General features: G+C 73.0%; 4 protein-coding genes across 7 annotated transcripts; 3 read left to right on the plus strand and 1 right to left on the minus strand.

Annotated features, from left to right (window-relative positions):
• The first annotated feature begins 581 nt into the window (after nucleotides 1-581).
• On the plus strand, nucleotides 582-5,106 carry PNPLA2 (patatin like domain 2, triacylglycerol lipase). Of its 2 annotated transcripts, XM_051829799.3 has the most exons (10): nucleotides 582-708; nucleotides 1,092-1,340; nucleotides 2,528-2,760; nucleotides 2,858-2,923; nucleotides 3,160-3,369; nucleotides 3,457-3,517; nucleotides 3,650-3,805; nucleotides 3,948-4,080; nucleotides 4,192-4,314; nucleotides 4,391-5,106. In XM_051829799.3, exons 2-10 carry the CDS (start codon nucleotides 1,154-1,156, stop codon nucleotides 4,671-4,673), a joined length of 1,452 nt encoding a protein of 483 aa, XP_051685759.1. In that variant the 5' UTR covers nucleotides 582-708; nucleotides 1,092-1,153; the 3' UTR covers nucleotides 4,674-5,106. The 2 variants fall into 2 exon arrangements, with proteins under 2 accessions (XP_051685759.1, XP_089165171.1); XM_089309045.1 differs by lacking the exon at nucleotides 582-708 and having other exon boundaries at nucleotides 1,090-1,340.
• Nucleotides 5,107-5,525: 419 nt separating this feature from the next.
• CRACR2B (calcium release activated channel regulator 2B) lies at nucleotides 5,526-9,968 on the plus strand. 3 transcript variants are annotated; one of them, XM_070056456.2, is made up of 10 exons: nucleotides 5,526-5,686; nucleotides 7,196-7,378; nucleotides 7,463-7,574; nucleotides 7,838-8,036; nucleotides 8,502-8,648; nucleotides 8,750-8,840; nucleotides 8,967-9,059; nucleotides 9,191-9,357; nucleotides 9,480-9,551; nucleotides 9,634-9,968. In XM_070056456.2, the coding sequence occupies exons 2-10, from the start codon at nucleotides 7,217-7,219 to the stop codon at nucleotides 9,797-9,799; spliced, it is 1,209 nt and encodes a 402-aa protein (XP_069912557.1). In that variant the 5' UTR covers nucleotides 5,526-5,686; nucleotides 7,196-7,216; the 3' UTR covers nucleotides 9,800-9,968. The 3 variants fall into 3 exon arrangements, with proteins under 3 accessions (XP_069912557.1, XP_089165209.1, XP_069912525.1); XM_070056424.2 differs by lacking the exon at nucleotides 5,526-5,686 and adding an exon at nucleotides 5,997-6,252; XM_089309083.1 differs by lacking the exon at nucleotides 9,191-9,357 and having other exon boundaries at nucleotides 5,551-5,686.
• A 545-nt stretch (nucleotides 9,969-10,513) lies between these two features.
• On the plus strand, nucleotides 10,514-14,101 carry CD151 (CD151 molecule (Raph blood group)). Its single transcript, XM_051829808.3, has 9 exons — nucleotides 10,514-10,576; nucleotides 11,478-11,533; nucleotides 12,207-12,331; nucleotides 12,411-12,602; nucleotides 12,683-12,757; nucleotides 12,877-12,981; nucleotides 13,057-13,215; nucleotides 13,321-13,407; nucleotides 13,481-14,101. The coding sequence occupies exons 3-9, from the start codon at nucleotides 12,248-12,250 to the stop codon at nucleotides 13,538-13,540; spliced, it is 762 nt and encodes a 253-aa protein (XP_051685768.1). The 5' UTR covers nucleotides 10,514-10,576; nucleotides 11,478-11,533; nucleotides 12,207-12,247; the 3' UTR covers nucleotides 13,541-14,101.
• Nucleotides 14,102-14,702: 601 nt separating this feature from the next.
• Nucleotides 14,703-15,691, minus strand: POLR2L (RNA polymerase II, I and III subunit L). The gene is made up of 2 exons (XM_051829810.3): nucleotides 15,564-15,691; nucleotides 14,703-14,938 (listed from the first exon to the last, which is right to left on the minus strand). The coding sequence occupies exons 1-2, from the start codon at nucleotides 15,656-15,658 to the stop codon at nucleotides 14,830-14,832; spliced, it is 204 nt and encodes a 67-aa protein (XP_051685770.1). The 5' UTR covers nucleotides 15,659-15,691; the 3' UTR covers nucleotides 14,703-14,829.
• Between the last annotated feature and the right edge of the window lie 28 nt (nucleotides 15,692-15,719).

A 15,719-nucleotide genomic window follows, 5' to 3' on the forward strand; every position in this document is an offset into this window, starting at 1 on the left:
CCGCCCTGACCCTGGCTCCCAGCCTGCTGGAGGAGGGGTCTGTCCCCAGAGTGGCCCTGGTGCTGTGGAAACCGGGTCAGAGGTGTCGGGCCCGGCTGCCGCGGAGGGCCGAGGCCGGCCTCCCGGCCTCCTGGCAACAGATCTTGGGGAGGAGGTCCAGTGCCTTGTGAGCCCCCTGGACCTTCCAGGGTGGCCCTGGGGCGCTGGCCCCTCCCTCTGAGGGTCTCCTGGCAGTCCCTGGCCACACCCTCCCACCTCCTCAGTCGGGCTGTGTCCCCCTCCAGGACCCAGCTCTCAACCCTGCATCCCTTTCCTGCTCACCCTGGGCAGTCACCGCCCAGCCCTCCCGCACCTGTGACCCGGCTTGTTTCTCAGGCCCATTGGGGCCTGCGTCCTCGCGCTTGGCGGCTCTGACCCCACGCCAGGGGCACGATCCCTTAAGTACATCCCCGTCGAGTTCCCAGAGGGGCAGGTGGGCACGACCTGCCGCCGCCCCAGCCTGGACGGGCCCCTACACCGATCTTGGGCCCCGGCCAGCCCAGCCGGCCACGATCACGGAGAAAAAATGCGGAAAGGGGCGGGAGGCACAGCGCCCGGAAGCGCTCCGCCCCCGGACCCACCGCGGGCGGGGCAGGGGCGGGCGCCAGTCACCCCCCAGGTGGACCAGGCGGCCGGAGGAGCCTCAGTCGGACCCCGGCACGGACCCAGGTGGGCGCGTGGGCCCAGGAGGAGTGCGCGGCTCGTGGCGGACGTGCGGGTCCTCCGACCCGAGGCCGGCTCGGCGCGGCTCTGAGTTGGGCAGCGGGGCCGCGCTCCTCGGCTTCCGGGGCGGTGTCGGGGCGGACCCGGAGGAGGCGGCTGCTCCGCGCGGCGCCCGGCTCCGCACCAGGCTCCCGAGAGTGCCCCGGCCTGCGACCCCCGCGGGGCCGGGGCTTCGTCGGGTCCCGCGGCCGGCTAAGCGGGGCTGCGGGCATCTCGGCGCCGGGGGCGGGGCCCCGGGGCGCGGCCGTTCCCCGCGCGCCCCCATTGGCCGCGCGCGCCGGCCCCGCCCCGCCCCGCACTAAAAGCGCCTCCCGCGCCACCCTCGGCAGCGTCCCCGCCTCCGCCGGCGGAGACCCGGAGCCGAGCCCCGCACGGCCGGCCACCCGCCGCGATGTTCCCGCGGGAGAGCAAGTGGAACATCTCGTTCGCGGGCTGTGGCTTCCTGGGCGTCTACCACGTCGGCGTGGCCTCCTGCCTCCGCGAGCACGCGCCCTTCCTGGTGGCCAACGCCACGCACATCTACGGCGCCTCGGCCGGGGCGCTCACAGCCACCGCGCTCGTCACGGGCGCCTGCCTGGGTGAGCGGGGACCCGCGGGCGGGCGGGCGGCGCCCCCCGTGCGCGAGAAGCCGGCCCCGCGGCGGGCGCAGGGTGTGCGGGGTGCCGGTCCGTGGGCGGGGCCTGGTTTGTTTTGCTCGGACAGTGCGGGGCTCCACTGGGGAGGGCACGGCCGGCAGGTGCAGCCCGAGCTGTTCCATTGGAAAGGGAAGGGAACTTGGGGGCGGGGCCGCGGTGGGGGAGGAGGAACTCGGGTCCACCCCCCTCCCGCCCCTCGGTCTCGGGGCCAGCGGTCACTGCGTCCTGGGGCTGTGCGGGTCCAGGCTGCGTGGCTGGGCCCTGGTGTGGCCCCGCTCTGCCCCGGGGACCTTGGGGGAGGGGTCAGTGGGTCTGGGCAGGGCCAGCGCTTCTTCCTGCTCTTGCTTACCGTGTGCTGGACTCCCTGGGGTGTTTCTGGACTCTGGAGCCCTGCGGTCAGCAGTACCCTAGTGGCCTGTCCACACACGCACTTCCGGCTGCCACGTGGGGAGCGGTGTTTACTGCACAAGGCCACTTCAGGAGTCCCCGGGGGCCTGCCCAGCCCCCAGCCCGCCAGGACCACGAGGTCCCCGGCCTGGGTGCCATGCCAAGCAGGCGCATGTCCAGGGTTCTCCTTGACCCCTCCTGAACCCTTGCCTGGAGGGCGTGGGGTGGAAGGCTCACTGACCCCCCCCAGTCCTGCCTCCTCCCACTGACACAGGCCACATGGCCAGGGCGGCTCAGCCCGCCTGCTGGTCCGGGGTGCCATGCCCAATGCGTGTCCCCCAGCGACCCCCAAACACTCCTGGAGCAGAGGCTGTCCCTGAGTGGGCAGAGCCCCCCGCCTGGGAGGGAGGGCCCATGCGTGTCCAGGAAGGTCCTCAGCCCTGCCCCCTGGAGAGACTGGCCTCATCCCGAGGCTGTCCTTGGGCTGCCTTCCCCACGGGGGCCCCCCACACGTCAGCCTGATGTCTGTGGGCTGTGCTGGACTTTGAGGTCTGGGCCGGCCAAGTGGGTGAAGCCCGTGCCCTGTCCCCTGTCCTGGGCTGACTGCCACCCCGGAGCTGTGACTCACGGGGACGGGCGGTTGGGAAATACCAGGCAGAGGGCAAGTCCTCGTCGCTGCTGGCCGCCCGGGGGTGGTGACGGGTGTCCCGGCGGGGGCCCCTGACCCTGGCCTTGGCGTCCAGGTGAGGCAGGTGCCAACATCATCGAAGTGTCCAAGGAGGCCCGGAAGCGGTTCCTGGGGCCCCTGCACCCCTCCTTCAACCTGGTGAAGACCATCCGCGGCTGCCTGCTGAAGACCCTGCCCGACGACGGCCATGAGCGCGCGAGCGGGCGCCTGGGCATCTCGCTGACCCGCGTCTCCGACGGCCAGAACGTCATCCTGTCCCACTTCAGCTCCAAGGAGGAGCTCATCCAGGTGGGCCCAGGGCTGGCGGGGGGCGGGGGGCGGGGGGCGGGGGGCGGGGCCGACCGGGCCGGCTCACGGCCCTGCCCTGCCCTGCCCTGCCCTGCAGGCCAACGTGTGCAGCACGTTCATCCCAGTGTACTGTGGCCTCATCCCTCCTGCCCTGCAAGGCGTGGTGAGTACCCCTGCCCGGGGCCCTGGGCACACCCCCCCACACTTCTGGTGCCACTCAATGAGCCGCACTTCCGGTGGCTGCCCCACCCCCAGCTGTCCGGGCCTCTGCCCGCTGCCCAGGCCGGCAGGCGGCCAGAGCCCACTGGGTAAGAGGCCCGAATGCAGTAGCGGCAGGGCGGGTGCGGGCGCGGGCGCGGGCCACCCGCACCTGTGACCGTGCGTGTGTCGCCGCCGAAGCGCTACGTGGACGGCGGCATCTCGGACAACCTGCCGCTGTCCGAGCTCAGGAACACCATCACCGTGTCGCCGTTCTCGGGCGAGAGCGACATCTGCCCCCAGGACGGCTCCACCAACATCCACGAGCTCAGGGTCACCAACACCAGCATCCAGTTCAACCTGCGCAACCTCTACCGCCTGTCCAAGGCGCTCTTCCCGCCCGAGCCCCTGGTGAGCCGCGCCCACGGGCCGGCCCGGAGCTGGTGGGCGGACGAGGGGCGGGGACGGAGCTCGTGTGCTCACGTTGTCCCGCCGCAGGTGCTGCGGGAGATGTGCAAACAGGGCTACAGGGACGGCCTGCGCTTCCTGCGGCGGAACGGTGCGTGCGCGCGGCCCCGGGTGCGGGGTCGGGGGCCTGTACCGGGCTGGTGCTGCCCCCTGCCGGCCAGCAGCGGCGGTGGCCCTGCTGGTCAGCCCTGCCATCCCGCTCCCACCCCCTCCCCCACCGCAGGCCTCTTGAACCAGCCCAACCCCTTGCTGGCGCTGCCCGCCGCCCAGCCCCGCGACCCCGAGCCGGCCGAGGAGACGCCCGGAGGAGAGGCCCCCTTGCCGCCGCGGGGGGAGGAGGATCACATCCTGGAGCACCTGCCTGCACGGCTCAATGAGGGTGCGCATGCGCGTGCGCGCAGGCAGGGGCACGGGCATGGAGGGGCCCAGTTGGGCTGCAGGGAACTGAGGCCCGAGGCGCGCGCACGCTGGGCGGGGCTCTGCCGTTCCGACCCTCGCCCACCTCCTACCCCCCACCTCAGCCCTGCTGGAGGCCTGCGTGGAGCCCAAGGACCTGATGGCCACGCTGTCCAACATGCTGCCCGTGCGCCTGGCCACCGCCATGATGGTACCCTACACGCTGCCGCTGGAGAGCGCCGTCTCCTTCACCATCCGGTGGGTGGCCGGACGCAGGGTGGCGCGAGGGGGTGCCGGGCACCGCGCTCTGGGAGGGCGGGCGGGGGGGCGGCCGCAGGGGCACAGACGCAGCCCCTCGCCCCTCCGCAGCCTGCTGGAGTGGCTGCCCGACGTCCCCGAGGACATCCGGTGGATGAAGGAGCAGACGGGCAGCATCTGCCAGTACCTGATGATGCGCGCCAAGAGGAAGCTGGGCAGCCACCTGCCCGCCAGGTGAGCCGCCGTGAGCGCCCGTGGGCCCCGCCGCTGCCTCGCAGCCCCACTGAAGCCCCCCCCGCCCCCCCCGCAGGCTGGCGGAGCAGGCGGAGCTGCGCCGCGCACAGTCCCTGCCCTCCGTGCCGCTGTCCTGCAGCCAGGCGCTGCCCCGCTGGATGCGCAGCAACCTCTCGCTGGGGGACGCGCTGGCCAAGTGGGAGGAGTGCCAGCGCCAGCTGCTGCTCGGGCTCTTCTGCACCAACGTGGCCTTCCCGCCCGACGCCCTGCGCCTGCGCGAGCCCACGGGGCCTGCCCCCCAGCCCGCGGACCCGGAGCCCTCTCTGAGCGCCCCCGGCCTGCCCCTGCCCCCTTGCTGAGCCGGCGATCCCGGGGCTGCCTCCTCCAGAGCGCGATGCCGAGTTGTGCTGTGAGGCCCCCACAGCCCCTTGCTGGCCACACCCAGTGGGGCGGGGGCGGAGCACCCTCCCTGGCGCCTGGGCCCCTCCCACCTGAGAACCGTGCACCTGCGCCTCCTTCCTGGCTTGTCCCGGTTCACAGAACTGTGTGAAGAATTATTTATTTTCGCCAAGGCAGACGTAATAAATGGCACAGCTTGGCTTCGGCCACTTTGCTTCCACGTGTCCCGAGGAGCACAGAGCCTGCTGCCCACCCTGTGGACACTAGGAGCGCCTCAGGCCTCTGACTAGGACCCACACCTGTGTGGTCCACGCCAGGGCAGTTTCCCGAGAGCCACTGGGAACGTCCGCTCAGGATCCCTGCTTGCTAAATAAAACCAGAATGTTTACAGAAGGCGGCGATGGCACTCCCGGCTCAGGGTGACGCGGCGGGGGCGTGGGGCCGCTCCGGGTCCGGTTGCACCTTGGGCATTGCCACACAGCTGGTCCTCTCTGGCGCCCCAGGCCCTGCCCTCCCTCACTCCGCCTCCTGCCAGCGCCAGGGGAGACCACAGGGATCTGCAGTCTGGAAGCAGGGCAGGTCCTGGGTGCCAGGAACTCAGCTCTGTTGGCCCAGGGCTGATGACCCTAGGGGACAAGGCCAGCACCCCTTGGCCCCAGGGGAACGGAGAAGGGCTGTGGGCTGGGGTACCTCTCCAGTGCGCTTAGTCTTACTGGGTCCACCCCTGCTTGCCCCTCCCAGAAGGTGGGGGTTGGCTGTGGTGGCACCCCCCAGCCAACAATAACGGTTGGTCCTAGACCTGGGGCCACAAGACTGGGCGAGCCGGCCAGGCAGGTACCAGGTGCCCTGTGCCAGGGGCCGCCCCCCTGTCCCTGTCAAGGTCGTTCTGGGGCCCAGCCTGCTGTGGTTGGACTGTCCAGGGAGACACCCAGGAGCCCCAGGTGCTGCTGGTGAGGGGAGAGGAGCCCTCCAGGTAGGAGCAGGTGGGGGTGCCCCAAAAGGCGGAGGGGTCCTCCCTCCACCCCGCCCCCGCCTGCACTTGGTGCTGCCAGTGTCCCGGCTTGGCGCTTACCATCGGAGAGCCGAGATCGCGAGGCGCCAAAGAGCGCTGGCGCGGAAAGCAGTCGCTCTGTTTCCTGCCTGCCGGCTTCCTGCACACCCGCGCGGGGACCCGGCATCAGATCCTTGGGGACGGGGGTCCTTCTCGCCACACTCCCGTGTCTGCACCCCGGCCCAGCAGAGCCGTGACCCTGCTACAGGGGGTCGCCAGGTCTCCCTCCGGGGCATATCGCTGCTCCGCTGGCCACTCGCGCCCTCCGGGGGTCGGGCCGTCCAGGGCAGCGCCGAGAGGCGGGGACACCGCGCGGCGGCTCCGCCCGGGACCGGGCCTTGCTGGGGTCTCGGTGTCTGCGGGGCAGTAGGGGCGGCTCGGGCCCTGCGCCCCGCGGTAGGCAGCCGGGGTCTGAGCAGGGGCCGGGCGCGCCGCGTTTCCGGGAGGAGCTGCTCTGGCGCGCAGCAGGTGCGGCGGCGCCGTCCCAGGTAAGCGCTCGCAGGTCCAGCCGCCGGGGGCCCTCCGCCGCGCTCGCCTGGTCCCCGCCCGCCCGCCGCCTCGTCGGGGGCTGCAGTCGTGCCCGGGGGGCACCGGGGCGGGGGGGTGCGGGGAGCGGAGGCGGCTCGTAGCCCCACCCCGCCAGCTTTTCCTCCAGGCTCCCGGGCCGGCCGCCGCGCAGCTTCCGGCTGGGACAGACCTCAGTCCCGTGGAGTGGCAGTCGCCGGCGGGGTGGCAGCCTTGCCAGGCGGAGGCAGCGGTTCGGGTTTGGCCGCGATGCCTCGATCCCTGCTGACCCGCCCCCGCCCACCGCTTCCTGAGACTTGCCTCTTTGGAGTTCGCCCCCTTCTCCCGACATATGGGTGGGGGGAGGGTCCCAGGTGGGGGGACCGCTGGTGCAGGCTGGGGGCCAGGCAGGTGGCTCTGATTAGGGGGTGGGGCCCCAGGACATGAAAGGGGCCACTCCGGGGGGAAGGGATGGGAAACCCAGAATTTATAGGCCTTCTTAGAAAAGCCATGGGAGGCTCTGGTGCGCCCTGGGACCTTGCACCCGTGCTTGGTGGGGCCTGGCCCCAGGAGGGAGGACCTGGCCCTGTCTGCCAGCTGTCAGGGGCCATGCAGAGGCCTAGGGCTTGGCCAGGAATGGCTGGGTCTTCGCAGGGGTCAAACCTGACGGGTACCCCTGGCTCCAGGCTCTGGTGGGCTTCTCTGCTAATCCCTCTTCTACACCCAAGAGGCCCCTGAGATTGCCACCCCCAGCCCGCACTGGCTCCCTCTGGTCTCTATTGGCCAGTGCCACCCTGGGCAGCCCCCACAGGCCCTAGCCTGCCTCACCCACCCCAGTGACACCACGGGGAGGCACTCCGCTGCCACCTGCCTTGTCACCTGCCGCTGGTCCCCAGCTCACCTCCCCTCCCCCTCCTGGTTTCACAGCACAGCGGAGCCCCTGCTCCCATGGCCAGCCCCGGGCAGCCTGGGGCTGGGGAGGCTCAAGAGGAGGGGGAGGAGGAGGGGCCCCCGGCGGGGCGGCGGGCGTCCGTGCTGCAGCAGGCCCGGGAACTCTTTCTGCTCTGCGACAAGGAGGCCAAGGGCTTCATCACCCGGCTCGACCTGCAGGTGAGCCCAGCCCCAGCCCCAGCCCGGGAGGCCGGCCCGCGTCCGGGGCTGGCGCACTCATCCCCGCTGTCCCTGCCCGGGCAGGGCCTACAGAGCGACCTGCCCCTCACGCCGGAGCAGCTGGAAGCCGTGTTTGAGAGTCTCGACCAGGCCCACGCCGGCTTCCTCACCGCCCGCGAGTTCTGCCTGGGCCTGGGTGAGCCCCAGGCCCTGCCTGCCCTCCTGAGACTGCCCGGCTCACAGGGTCCCTGCCGGGCGCACAGGCGGCTGGAGAGCTGGCCTTCCTGCCCCCCAGCCCCTCCCTGGCAGCCCCAGGTGGAGCCGGGGCCAATAGGACCAGAAGGAGGAAGAAAAACAGGAAACTCGGCCCTGAGAGTGGGCAGGACGTGTGCGGGAGGGGAGCGGAGCGGGCCAGCGGGGTGACGACCCTGGTCCTGCTGTCCCCCCTCGCGCCCACAGGGAAGTTCGTGGGGGTGGAGCCTGCCCAGGGCACGGCCCCCTCCCGAGCTCCAGAGGAAACCTTTGAGTCGGGCTGGTCAGATGCGCGGGGCGCCAGGGGCTCTCTGGAGGACGGAGAGGAGGAGGAGGAGGAGCAGGAGGGCCAGGAGCAAATCTCAGCCCTGCTGGAGCAGCTGGGGGTGGCCCCCGCCCTGGGGGGGTGAGTGCTGCGGGCCCCCGTCCCCTCTTCTGTCTCCTGGGGCACTCGCACCCGCCCGCCCCCTTCTGCTGTCCCTCGGGGCACGGCCCCGACCACTGCTCCCACGCTGGGTCCCTGGCTGTCGGGCCCAGCCTCTCCACAGCTGGGAGGCACCGAGATTTCTCCACCACCACCCCCCGCAGAATTTGCATTCCAGGAGGCGGCTGCAGGGAGGAGGGGCGGCGGGGCACAGCCCAGGGAACACTGGACGCCCTGCAGCCACAGCACAGGCGTGGCCCCCAGAGCACCCGCGGGAGGGGAGCCCCGCGCACGGCACACGCGCCTTCGCCGTCCTGGGCGCAGGGGAGGGTGGGGCTGGCCAGTGGGGAGCCCCGCGCGCGCCTTCGCCGTCCTGGGCGCAGGGGAGGGTGGGGCTGGCCAGTGGCACTCGGCGCTCCAGCTCCTGTCCCCACCCGCTCCCTCTAGGCAGCGCGCTGTGCGCGGGCTCTGGGCCAGGCTGCAGCGCGAGCGGCCGGAGCTGCTGGGCTCTTTCGAGGACGTGCTGATGAGTGCGACTGCCTGCCTGGAGGAGGCGGCCCGGGAGCGCGACGGCCTGGAGCAGGCGCTGCGGCGGTGAGGGCTGGGAGCCGGGCGGAGGGGCTCCCGGGAGCAGCCGGGCGCGGGGGCCGCAGCGCCCGCAGGTTCTCATCTGCTGTCCGGCCCCGACCCCGAAGGCGGGAAAGAGAGCACGAGAGGGAGGTGCGCTGTCTGTACGAGGAGCTGGAGCAGCAGCTTCGCCAGCAGCGCCAGCGCCTTCGCACGCAGGTGGGCGCGCGCCCCGTCCCCCCCCCCCCGGGGTCCCCGACACACCTGCTGGGCTTCCCGCGTCGCCCCGCCCCGCCCACCGCGCACCACGTGGCCAGCGGAGGCTCAGGTGCCCGCGCGTTCCAGAACCCGCCGCGGGAGGAGTGGAGGGGCCGCCTGGAGGTGGAGCTGCAGAGCTGCGAGCAGGAGCTGGAGCGCGCGGGGCTGCGGCAGCGGGAGGTGAGCGCGCAGCCCTCGCCCCTCCCCAGCGCTCCTGGCCCTGCCGAGGTCCCGGGCCCCGGAACGGGCGGGCGCGGCTCCCCAGGAAGCGGCGGGCCTTCCTCGCCAGCCTCCGCCCCCGACACCCGCAGCTGGAGCAGCAGTTGCAGGCCCGCGTCGCGGAGCAGCTGGAGGCGCAGGCCCAGAACGCCCAGCTGTGGCGCGCCCACGAGGCGCTGCGGGCGCAGCTCGAGGGGGCGCAGGAGCAGCTTCGCAGGCTGGAGGGCGACGCGCGGGGTCGCCAGGAGCAAACGCAGAGGTGCGGCGGGCGGGGCAGGCGCGGCCCCGGCCCGGGCCACTTCCACCCCCCAAGGCCTGCGGGGCAGGGGAGGGGTCTCCCCAGCGGTCCGCCGCATCCAGGCCGCCCCTCCCCGCCCGCAGAGACGTGGTCGCGGTGTCCAGGAACATGCAGAAGGAGAAACGCAGCCTGCTGCGGCAGCTGGAGCTGCTCAGGTGCGGGCGGGCGGGCGCCACGCAGCCCCGGCCCCTCCGGGAGGGCAGGGACCCCTCCGACCTCGCCTTCTGCCTTCCCCAGGGAGCTGAACACGCGGCTCCGCGACGCGAGGGACGCCTGTGAGGCCCGGCTGCTGGGCCCCGGCCGCAGGAAGGCCCCGGCCACCGCCTGCCCGCCCGGGCCCACGCTGGGCGGCTGGACTCGTCCCCCCAGACGTGGCTCCGGCCACCTTCCCAGTGCACGGTGACCGGCCCGAGCCACGCACAGGGCGTTAGCGGGACAGGGCGCGCCTTGAAGCCCTGCGGGCGCAGGGGCCGAGTAGGGGTTGGGGGGCAGTGGGGCGTCTTCCTCCTGTCCGCATCGGTGTCCAGCGGGGAAAAATCATAAAAACTGCCAAATAAAGTCCAGGGACTGCACTGCCTCGTCCTCGGCGTCGTGCAAGTGCGCGGTACCTGTGCGGGGCACGTGGCCCTGGTGCGGGGCGGGGGGCTTCCGGCCGCGGGTCGTCACCCGAGCCCTCACCGTCCCTTCCGTGGGACCTGGCGGCCAGTGGAGGTTCCCACGCTCACCAGCCAACCCCGAGTGCGTTTCCCGGCACGCAGCCCTGCCAACCGAACTGACAGACTGACAGGCCCCCGGGGGTGGGGGCCCAGACGCACCGGCGCGAAGCCCCCTCACCCTCCCCCGCCCCGGGCCGGCCTCGGTTCTGCCGACGCGGGGAGGCCGCCGGATCTCGCCGCTGTCCGGGACCTCCGCGCGGTGGTCGCTGCCTCCTTTCCAGCCCCTCCGCAGCCCCGCTTCCCTCCGCCGAGGCCCGCACTTCGCGAAGCCGGCTCAGACCTGCCTGGCGCTGTCTGCGGGCCGCGGGCGTGGCCCCGTCCAGGGGGCGTGGCCCGGCGCCGCGGGCGTGGCCGCAGCTCGTGTCGGGGGCGGGGCGTCTCGCCAGCGGCCCCTGCCGCGCATTCTCCGCTGGAACCGCCGCCCCCGCAGCGCCGCAGCCCGGGCCGACTCCGACGCGTGGCCGGTGAGTGCGCGGCCGAGCCGGGCCGAACGAGCGAAGCCGATGGCCCGCAGCCCCTGCGCGCCTGGTCGCGGGGCCCGGCGTTTGCGCGCGGGAGGCTACGCCCGCCGGACGCGGCCGCAGGCCCTTCCGGGGGAGCCCGGCGCCAGGCGGTCGGGGTGGGGGAGGCGCCTCCCGAACCCTGGGACTGGCGGGCGTCCCCGCCGTGCGCGGAGCCCTGAAACTCCCAGCCCGAGCGCCCCACGCAGTGTCTCCGACCCCGGCCCCTTCCCTCCGCCCGCAGGCCCACCCCTGCCCTGTGCATATGGGCGGGCCCCGGCCCCAGCGGTGACCTCACCGCAGACTGCGCCCGAACCCGCCTGCTGCGGAGCCCCGGAGCCCCCGCACTGGGGCGCGGGAGAGGCCCGGGACGGCTCTGCGCGCGGCCGCTGTATCTATTTCTGGCCACCCAGGCTCCCACGCTCCTGTCCCCGGGGGCTCACGGCCACCAGCCGTCCCTGGAGGGGCCGCCCTGCCTGGCCGGGTGGCGGGGATCCGGTCCAACCCCAGTAGCCTCACAAAGCCTGGGGCCTCTGGGTCAGCCCCAGGGGCACAGCTGTGCGTGGCCCCGGGAGTTGATGCGGGGAGTCTGAGTTCCCCAGCGGCGTGGGTGGAACTTGGGGGGTTGTGCCCCGCTAGCTGCTCTTTCGTGGGCGGAGGGCATGGGTGGGGCGAAGCCCCTCCCAGGATCGGACTGTCCGAATGCCTTTTCTGCCCCACCCTTGTCCAGACAAAAATATCGGGCCTGGCCACTGCTGGCCAGTTTTCCCGGGGGCCCTAACCACGGCCTTGGTGGCTAGGAGGCTGGGGCAGGGTTCTGCCTGTCCGCGGGAGCCAGGCCAGTAACCTGTTACCTGCCCTGCAGCCCAGCTTCTTGGGAACTTCCGCCCACCTGTCCCAGAGGCGTTGTTCCCGCCGCAGGTGAGTGCTGGGCGGGGCAGGAGGTGAAAGTGCAGCTGGGCTGCCCGTCTGCAAACCTGGCCCCGGGCGCCCAGCCCCGGTCTGCGCCCGCAGGCCTCTCCCAGTGCCCCCCCAGCCCCAGTCTGCGCCCCCCCAGCCCCAGTCTGCGCCCGCAGGCCTCTCCCAGTGCCCCCCAGCCCCAGTCTTCGCCCGCAGGCCTCTCCCAGTGCCCCCCCAGCCCCAGTCTGCGCCCGCAGGCCTCTCCCAGTGCCCCCCAGCCCCAGTCTGCGCCCGCAGGCCTCTCCCAGTGTCCCCCAGCCCCAGTCTGCGCCCGCAGGCCTCTCCCAGTGCCCCCCAGCCCCAGTCTGCACCCGCAGGCCTCTCCCAGTGCCCCCCAGCCCCAGTCTGCGCCCGCAGGCCTCTCCCAGTGCCCCCCCACGGGGGGGGAACACCTGCCCTTCTGCTGACCCTCCAGCTCCTGCGCCTCGGTGAGGGTGGGCAGAGCCCTGTCCCCCGCCCCTGGGGTGCCTCTGCGGGCCCCTGTCCTGGGCCTGCAGCCCGCGGTGGGGCCGCGGGCAGGAGTGAGTCAGCAGGAGCCCTTGCCGGGTCCTGGGCTCCTGAGCCCTTCTCCCTGGGAAGTGACTCATGTCCTGTCTGCCCCCTGCGCCCGGGCATCTCCGGGTCCCCCGGCCAGGCGTGTGCTCCGGGCCTCCGACCTCCCCCGCCAGCCCCAGGATGGGCGAGTTCAGCGAGAAGAAGGCCACGTGTGGCACCGTCTGCCTCAAGTACCTGCTCTTCACCTACAACTGCTGCTTCTGGGTGAGCAGGGGGGGCTGCCCGCGCCCCCCGCCCCCCGCGCCCGGCCCCGGCCCGGCCTGACCCGGCACGCTGTCCGCAGCTGGCCGGCCTGGCCGTCATGGCCGTGGGGGTCTGGACGCTGGCCCTCAAGAGTGACTACATCAGCCTGCTGGCCTCCAGCACGTACCTGGCCACAGCCTACATCCTGGTGGTGGCCGGCGTCGTGGTCATGGTTACTGGCGTGCTTGGCTGCTGCGCCACCTTCAAGGAGCGGAGGAACCTGCTGCGCCTGGTCAGCGGTGGGGCCCCTGGGGGTGGGGTGGGGGGCTGCGCCCGTGGGGTCCGCCCAGAACGGGGGTGTCTGTCCCCTAGTACTTCCTCTTGCTGCTGCTCATCTTCCTGCTGGAGATCATCGCGGGCATCCTGGCCTACGTCTACTACCAGCAGGTGAGGGCTGGGGGGGGCAAGGCAGCGCCGCGGCTCACAGCGGGCCTGGGGGGGCGGGGGGCAGGCGTCCGGCCCCGGCCCCGCCCCCCCGCCTGACCTGGAAGAGCTGCCCCCCCCAGCTGAACGCAGAGCTGAAGGAGAACCTCAAGGGCACCATGACCAGGCAGTACCGGCAGCCAGGCCACGAGGGAGTGACCAGCGCGGTGGACAAGCTGCAGCAGGAGGTGGGTGGGGGCCGGGGGGGCCTGGTGGCCGGGGCGGGCGTGGCGGCTCAGCCGACCCTGCTCTCGGCCCTGCAGTTCCACTGCTGCGGCAGCAACAGCTCGCGGGACTGGCGGGAGAGCGAGTGGATCCGCTCGAGCGAGGCCGGGGACCGCGTGGTCCCTGACAGCTGCTGCAAGACCGTGGTGCCCAACTGCGGGCAGCGGGACCACGCCTCCAACATCTACAAGGTGGAGGTAGGCGGGCCCGGATTGCCGAGCGGGACCACGCCCCGTCTGCCAGGTGGCGGTGGGCGGGGCTCCGGCCCCGGCCCCGCCCTCAGCACCTGTCCCCACCCCCAGGGCGGCTGCATCACCAAGCTGGAGACCTTCATCCAGGAGCACCTGCGGGTCATCGGCGCGGTGGGCGTGGGCATCGCGTGTGTGCAGGTGCGGGCCTGCCGGGGCCGTGGTGGGGGACGCGGCCGCGGCCCTGGCGCCCGCTCACAGCCCGGCTCCGCAGGTCTTCGGCATGTTCTTCACTTGCTGCCTGTACCGGAGCCTGAAGCTGGAGCACTACTGAGGGGGCCTGGCCTCCCCGCCTCGCTGCTGAGTGGACACTACTGACGCCGGAGGAAGCCACGCCCCCGTCACACCCATACCCGGACCCCCACCGCGCCGGCCACGCCCCGTCACTGCTCGGCTGTCTGGGGGCTTGGGCTCCCTGCCACCCACTACTGACCCACAGGAAGCCACGCCCCGGACCCCCACCACACCCCAGTGCCTTTCGCTGCTCAGCTTTCTGCTTGGGGGGCCTGGGCTCCGGCACCCCACTGCGGAGTGGAGACTACTGACCCTGAGGAAGCCACGCCTCTGCCCCCACCCGTGCCAGCCTCTCACACCCAGAGGCGGCCAAGTGCCTTTCACTGTACAGCTTTCTGCGGGGGGGGGGGGGGGCGGCTCCAGCAGCGCCCCCTCCCACAGTCTTGGGGGACCCTTGGACGCCTGTGTTGGGTCTGGAGTGCGCCTGCCCAGCCCAAGCCCCCTCCTCTGCCCCCTCCCCCAGGAGGTCCCTGTGTGGGGCCGGGGGCCTGCTGCACCCCAGTCTGTCACGTGACGGGCTTAATAAAGTGCGTGGAGTGGACAGTGAAGCTCCTGCCTCAGGCACGCGCAGGCTAGCAGGGGTGGACCCGGCTCGCAGGCTGGGCGGGGGCATCGCTGGGGGCCGGTGTGAGGGGCTCCGCCTGAGCGTAGGGGTGCTGGCGTCTCCAGCTGGCCCTGGGCCCACTGTGGTCACTGTGGCACAGGCAGTGAGCAGACGAGGGGCCTGCAGGTCCTGCCAGGAGCCGGGGACAGCTCTGCGATGCGGCCAACACCCTGGGGACAGCAGTGGCTCGGCCACCATGGCCCTGCTCTGCCCTGGTCCCCGTCCCCAGCTGACCGCGGGCTCGGCCCCGTGTGGGTTGCTGGGAGTAGCTGCTCCCTGGCCCTCAGCCTGGGCCCGCAGGGACAGCCCGGGAAGGGCCCCCGGGAGCCTGAGGGCGCTCAGGGCTGGTGCGACCCCGACAGGGCCACAGGGTGGGGACCCAGGCAAGGGCAGCCGCTGACCGCAGCAGGCAGTGCAGGCTCGGACGAGCAGCCACGCTGGGTGGGCGGGGACCAGGGAGCAGGAACCAGGACCCCGAGACAGCTGGGCCAGGTGGACTGGGGGGGGGGCGGAGCGAGGCCAAGGAGGGGACCAGTGGTGTTTGTGCAAGGACTTTACTGGGCGGCTGGCGACATGCGTGCGGGCGGCCCGCCTCTGCTCCCGGCGTCTGACAGCCCGGCCGCGAGGACGCAGGGCAGGACGCCGCGGGCCATGGCGGGGCGGCGCTACTTCTCCAGGGGCGCGTAGTTGAGCAGCTTCTCGATCAGGTCCACGTGGGCCAGCAGCATTCGGCGGCAGCAGTAGCGCTTCAGCCCCAGGGCGTCCAGGGCGTCCCTGCGACCAGACAGCAGTGAGGCGGCCTGCGCCGGGCTCGCCCCCAGCGCGCCCCTTCCCACCCGGGGGCTCCGGCCTCCCGGCCCAGCCCGGGCCCAGCGGCCGGAGCATCCCTGCGACCAGACAGCAGAGAGGCGGCCTGCGCCGGCCTCGGCCCCTGCTCCAGGCCAGGTGGACAGGTCCCCCCCAGGATGCACCGGGGAGGAGCCACCCAGGGCCACCCCTTCCCCACCCAGAGGCTCCAGCCTCCCGGCCCAGCCCCGGCCCGCCCTCTCCCAGCCTGGGCTCACGGTGGCCAGGGCAGCCCCGCGCCCCCTCCCCCGGGGGCCGGGACTCCCGACCACGACCGCAGCCCCGCGGGACCCCCACTCTCAGGGAGCCACCCTTCTACTTCCGGAAACCAACGAGACGCTTCCAGAAAACTCCTGCAGCGCTGGCTCCGGGGGGCGGAGGAGGCGGCTTGGGAGTGAGAAGGCGCGACCGAGGGGCCTCGGCAAAGCAGCCCCTGCCCCTCCGCCCCGCCGCAGCCCCGCGTCAGCCCGCGGCGCGGGACAGGAGGCGCGGGTGGGCCCGGTCCCCGCCCCGCCCCGCCCCGCCCCCGGGCCCCACGCGCCCGGCGCCTCACCCCTCGGTGTACTCCGCCTGCAGCAGCCCCAGGTAGGCCTCCCACTTGTTGCCGACGATCTTGCCGCACGTGAAACAGCGCACCGGGATGATCATGGCGGCGCGCACTCCGCGGCAGCCCCGCGCACTGCCGGGCCCGTCCGCGGCGCTGCAGGCC

This window comes from Oryctolagus cuniculus, chromosome 1 (genome assembly GCF_051225735.1).
Source record: "Oryctolagus cuniculus isolate XC-2025 breed Fujian yellow rabbit chromosome 1, ASM5122573v1, whole genome shotgun sequence".
NCBI lineage: Eukaryota > Metazoa > Chordata > Mammalia > Lagomorpha > Leporidae > Oryctolagus > Oryctolagus cuniculus.

Bases quoted from the DNA above. Each gene is read 5' to 3' on its own strand.
- PNPLA2 (XM_051829799.3), top strand. From the start codon at position 1,154: ATGTTCCCGCGGGAGAGCAAGTGGAACATCTCGTTCGCGGGCTGTGGC. The intron at 3,518-3,649 runs GTGCGTGCGCGC...CCCCCACCGCAG, and splicing joins GCGCTTCCTGCGGCGGAACG to GCCTCTTGAACCAGCCCAAC. The intron at 4,315-4,390 runs GTGAGCCGCCGT...CCCCCCCCGCAG, and splicing joins GGCAGCCACCTGCCCGCCAG to GCTGGCGGAGCAGGCGGAGC.
- CRACR2B (XM_070056456.2), top strand. From the start codon at position 7,217: ATGGCCAGCCCCGGGCAGCCTGGGGCTGGGGAGGCTCAAGAGGAGGGG. The intron at 7,379-7,462 runs GTGAGCCCAGCC...CTGCCCGGGCAG, and splicing joins TCACCCGGCTCGACCTGCAG to GGCCTACAGAGCGACCTGCC. The intron at 9,358-9,479 runs GTGCGGCGGGCG...CCCCGCCCGCAG, and splicing joins CGCCAGGAGCAAACGCAGAG to AGACGTGGTCGCGGTGTCCA.
- CD151 (XM_051829808.3), top strand. From the start codon at position 12,248: ATGGGCGAGTTCAGCGAGAAGAAGGCCACGTGTGGCACCGTCTGCCTC. The intron at 12,603-12,682 runs GTCAGCGGTGGG...TCTGTCCCCTAG, and splicing joins GGAGGAACCTGCTGCGCCTG to TACTTCCTCTTGCTGCTGCT. The intron at 13,408-13,480 runs GTGCGGGCCTGC...CCGGCTCCGCAG, and splicing joins TGGGCATCGCGTGTGTGCAG to GTCTTCGGCATGTTCTTCAC.
- POLR2L (XM_051829810.3), bottom strand. From the start codon at position 15,658: ATGATCATCCCGGTGCGCTGTTTCACGTGCGGCAAGATCGTCGGCAAC. The intron at 14,939-15,563 runs GTGAGGCGCCGG...GTCTGGTCGCAG, and splicing joins CAGGCGGAGTACACCGAGGG to GGACGCCCTGGACGCCCTGG.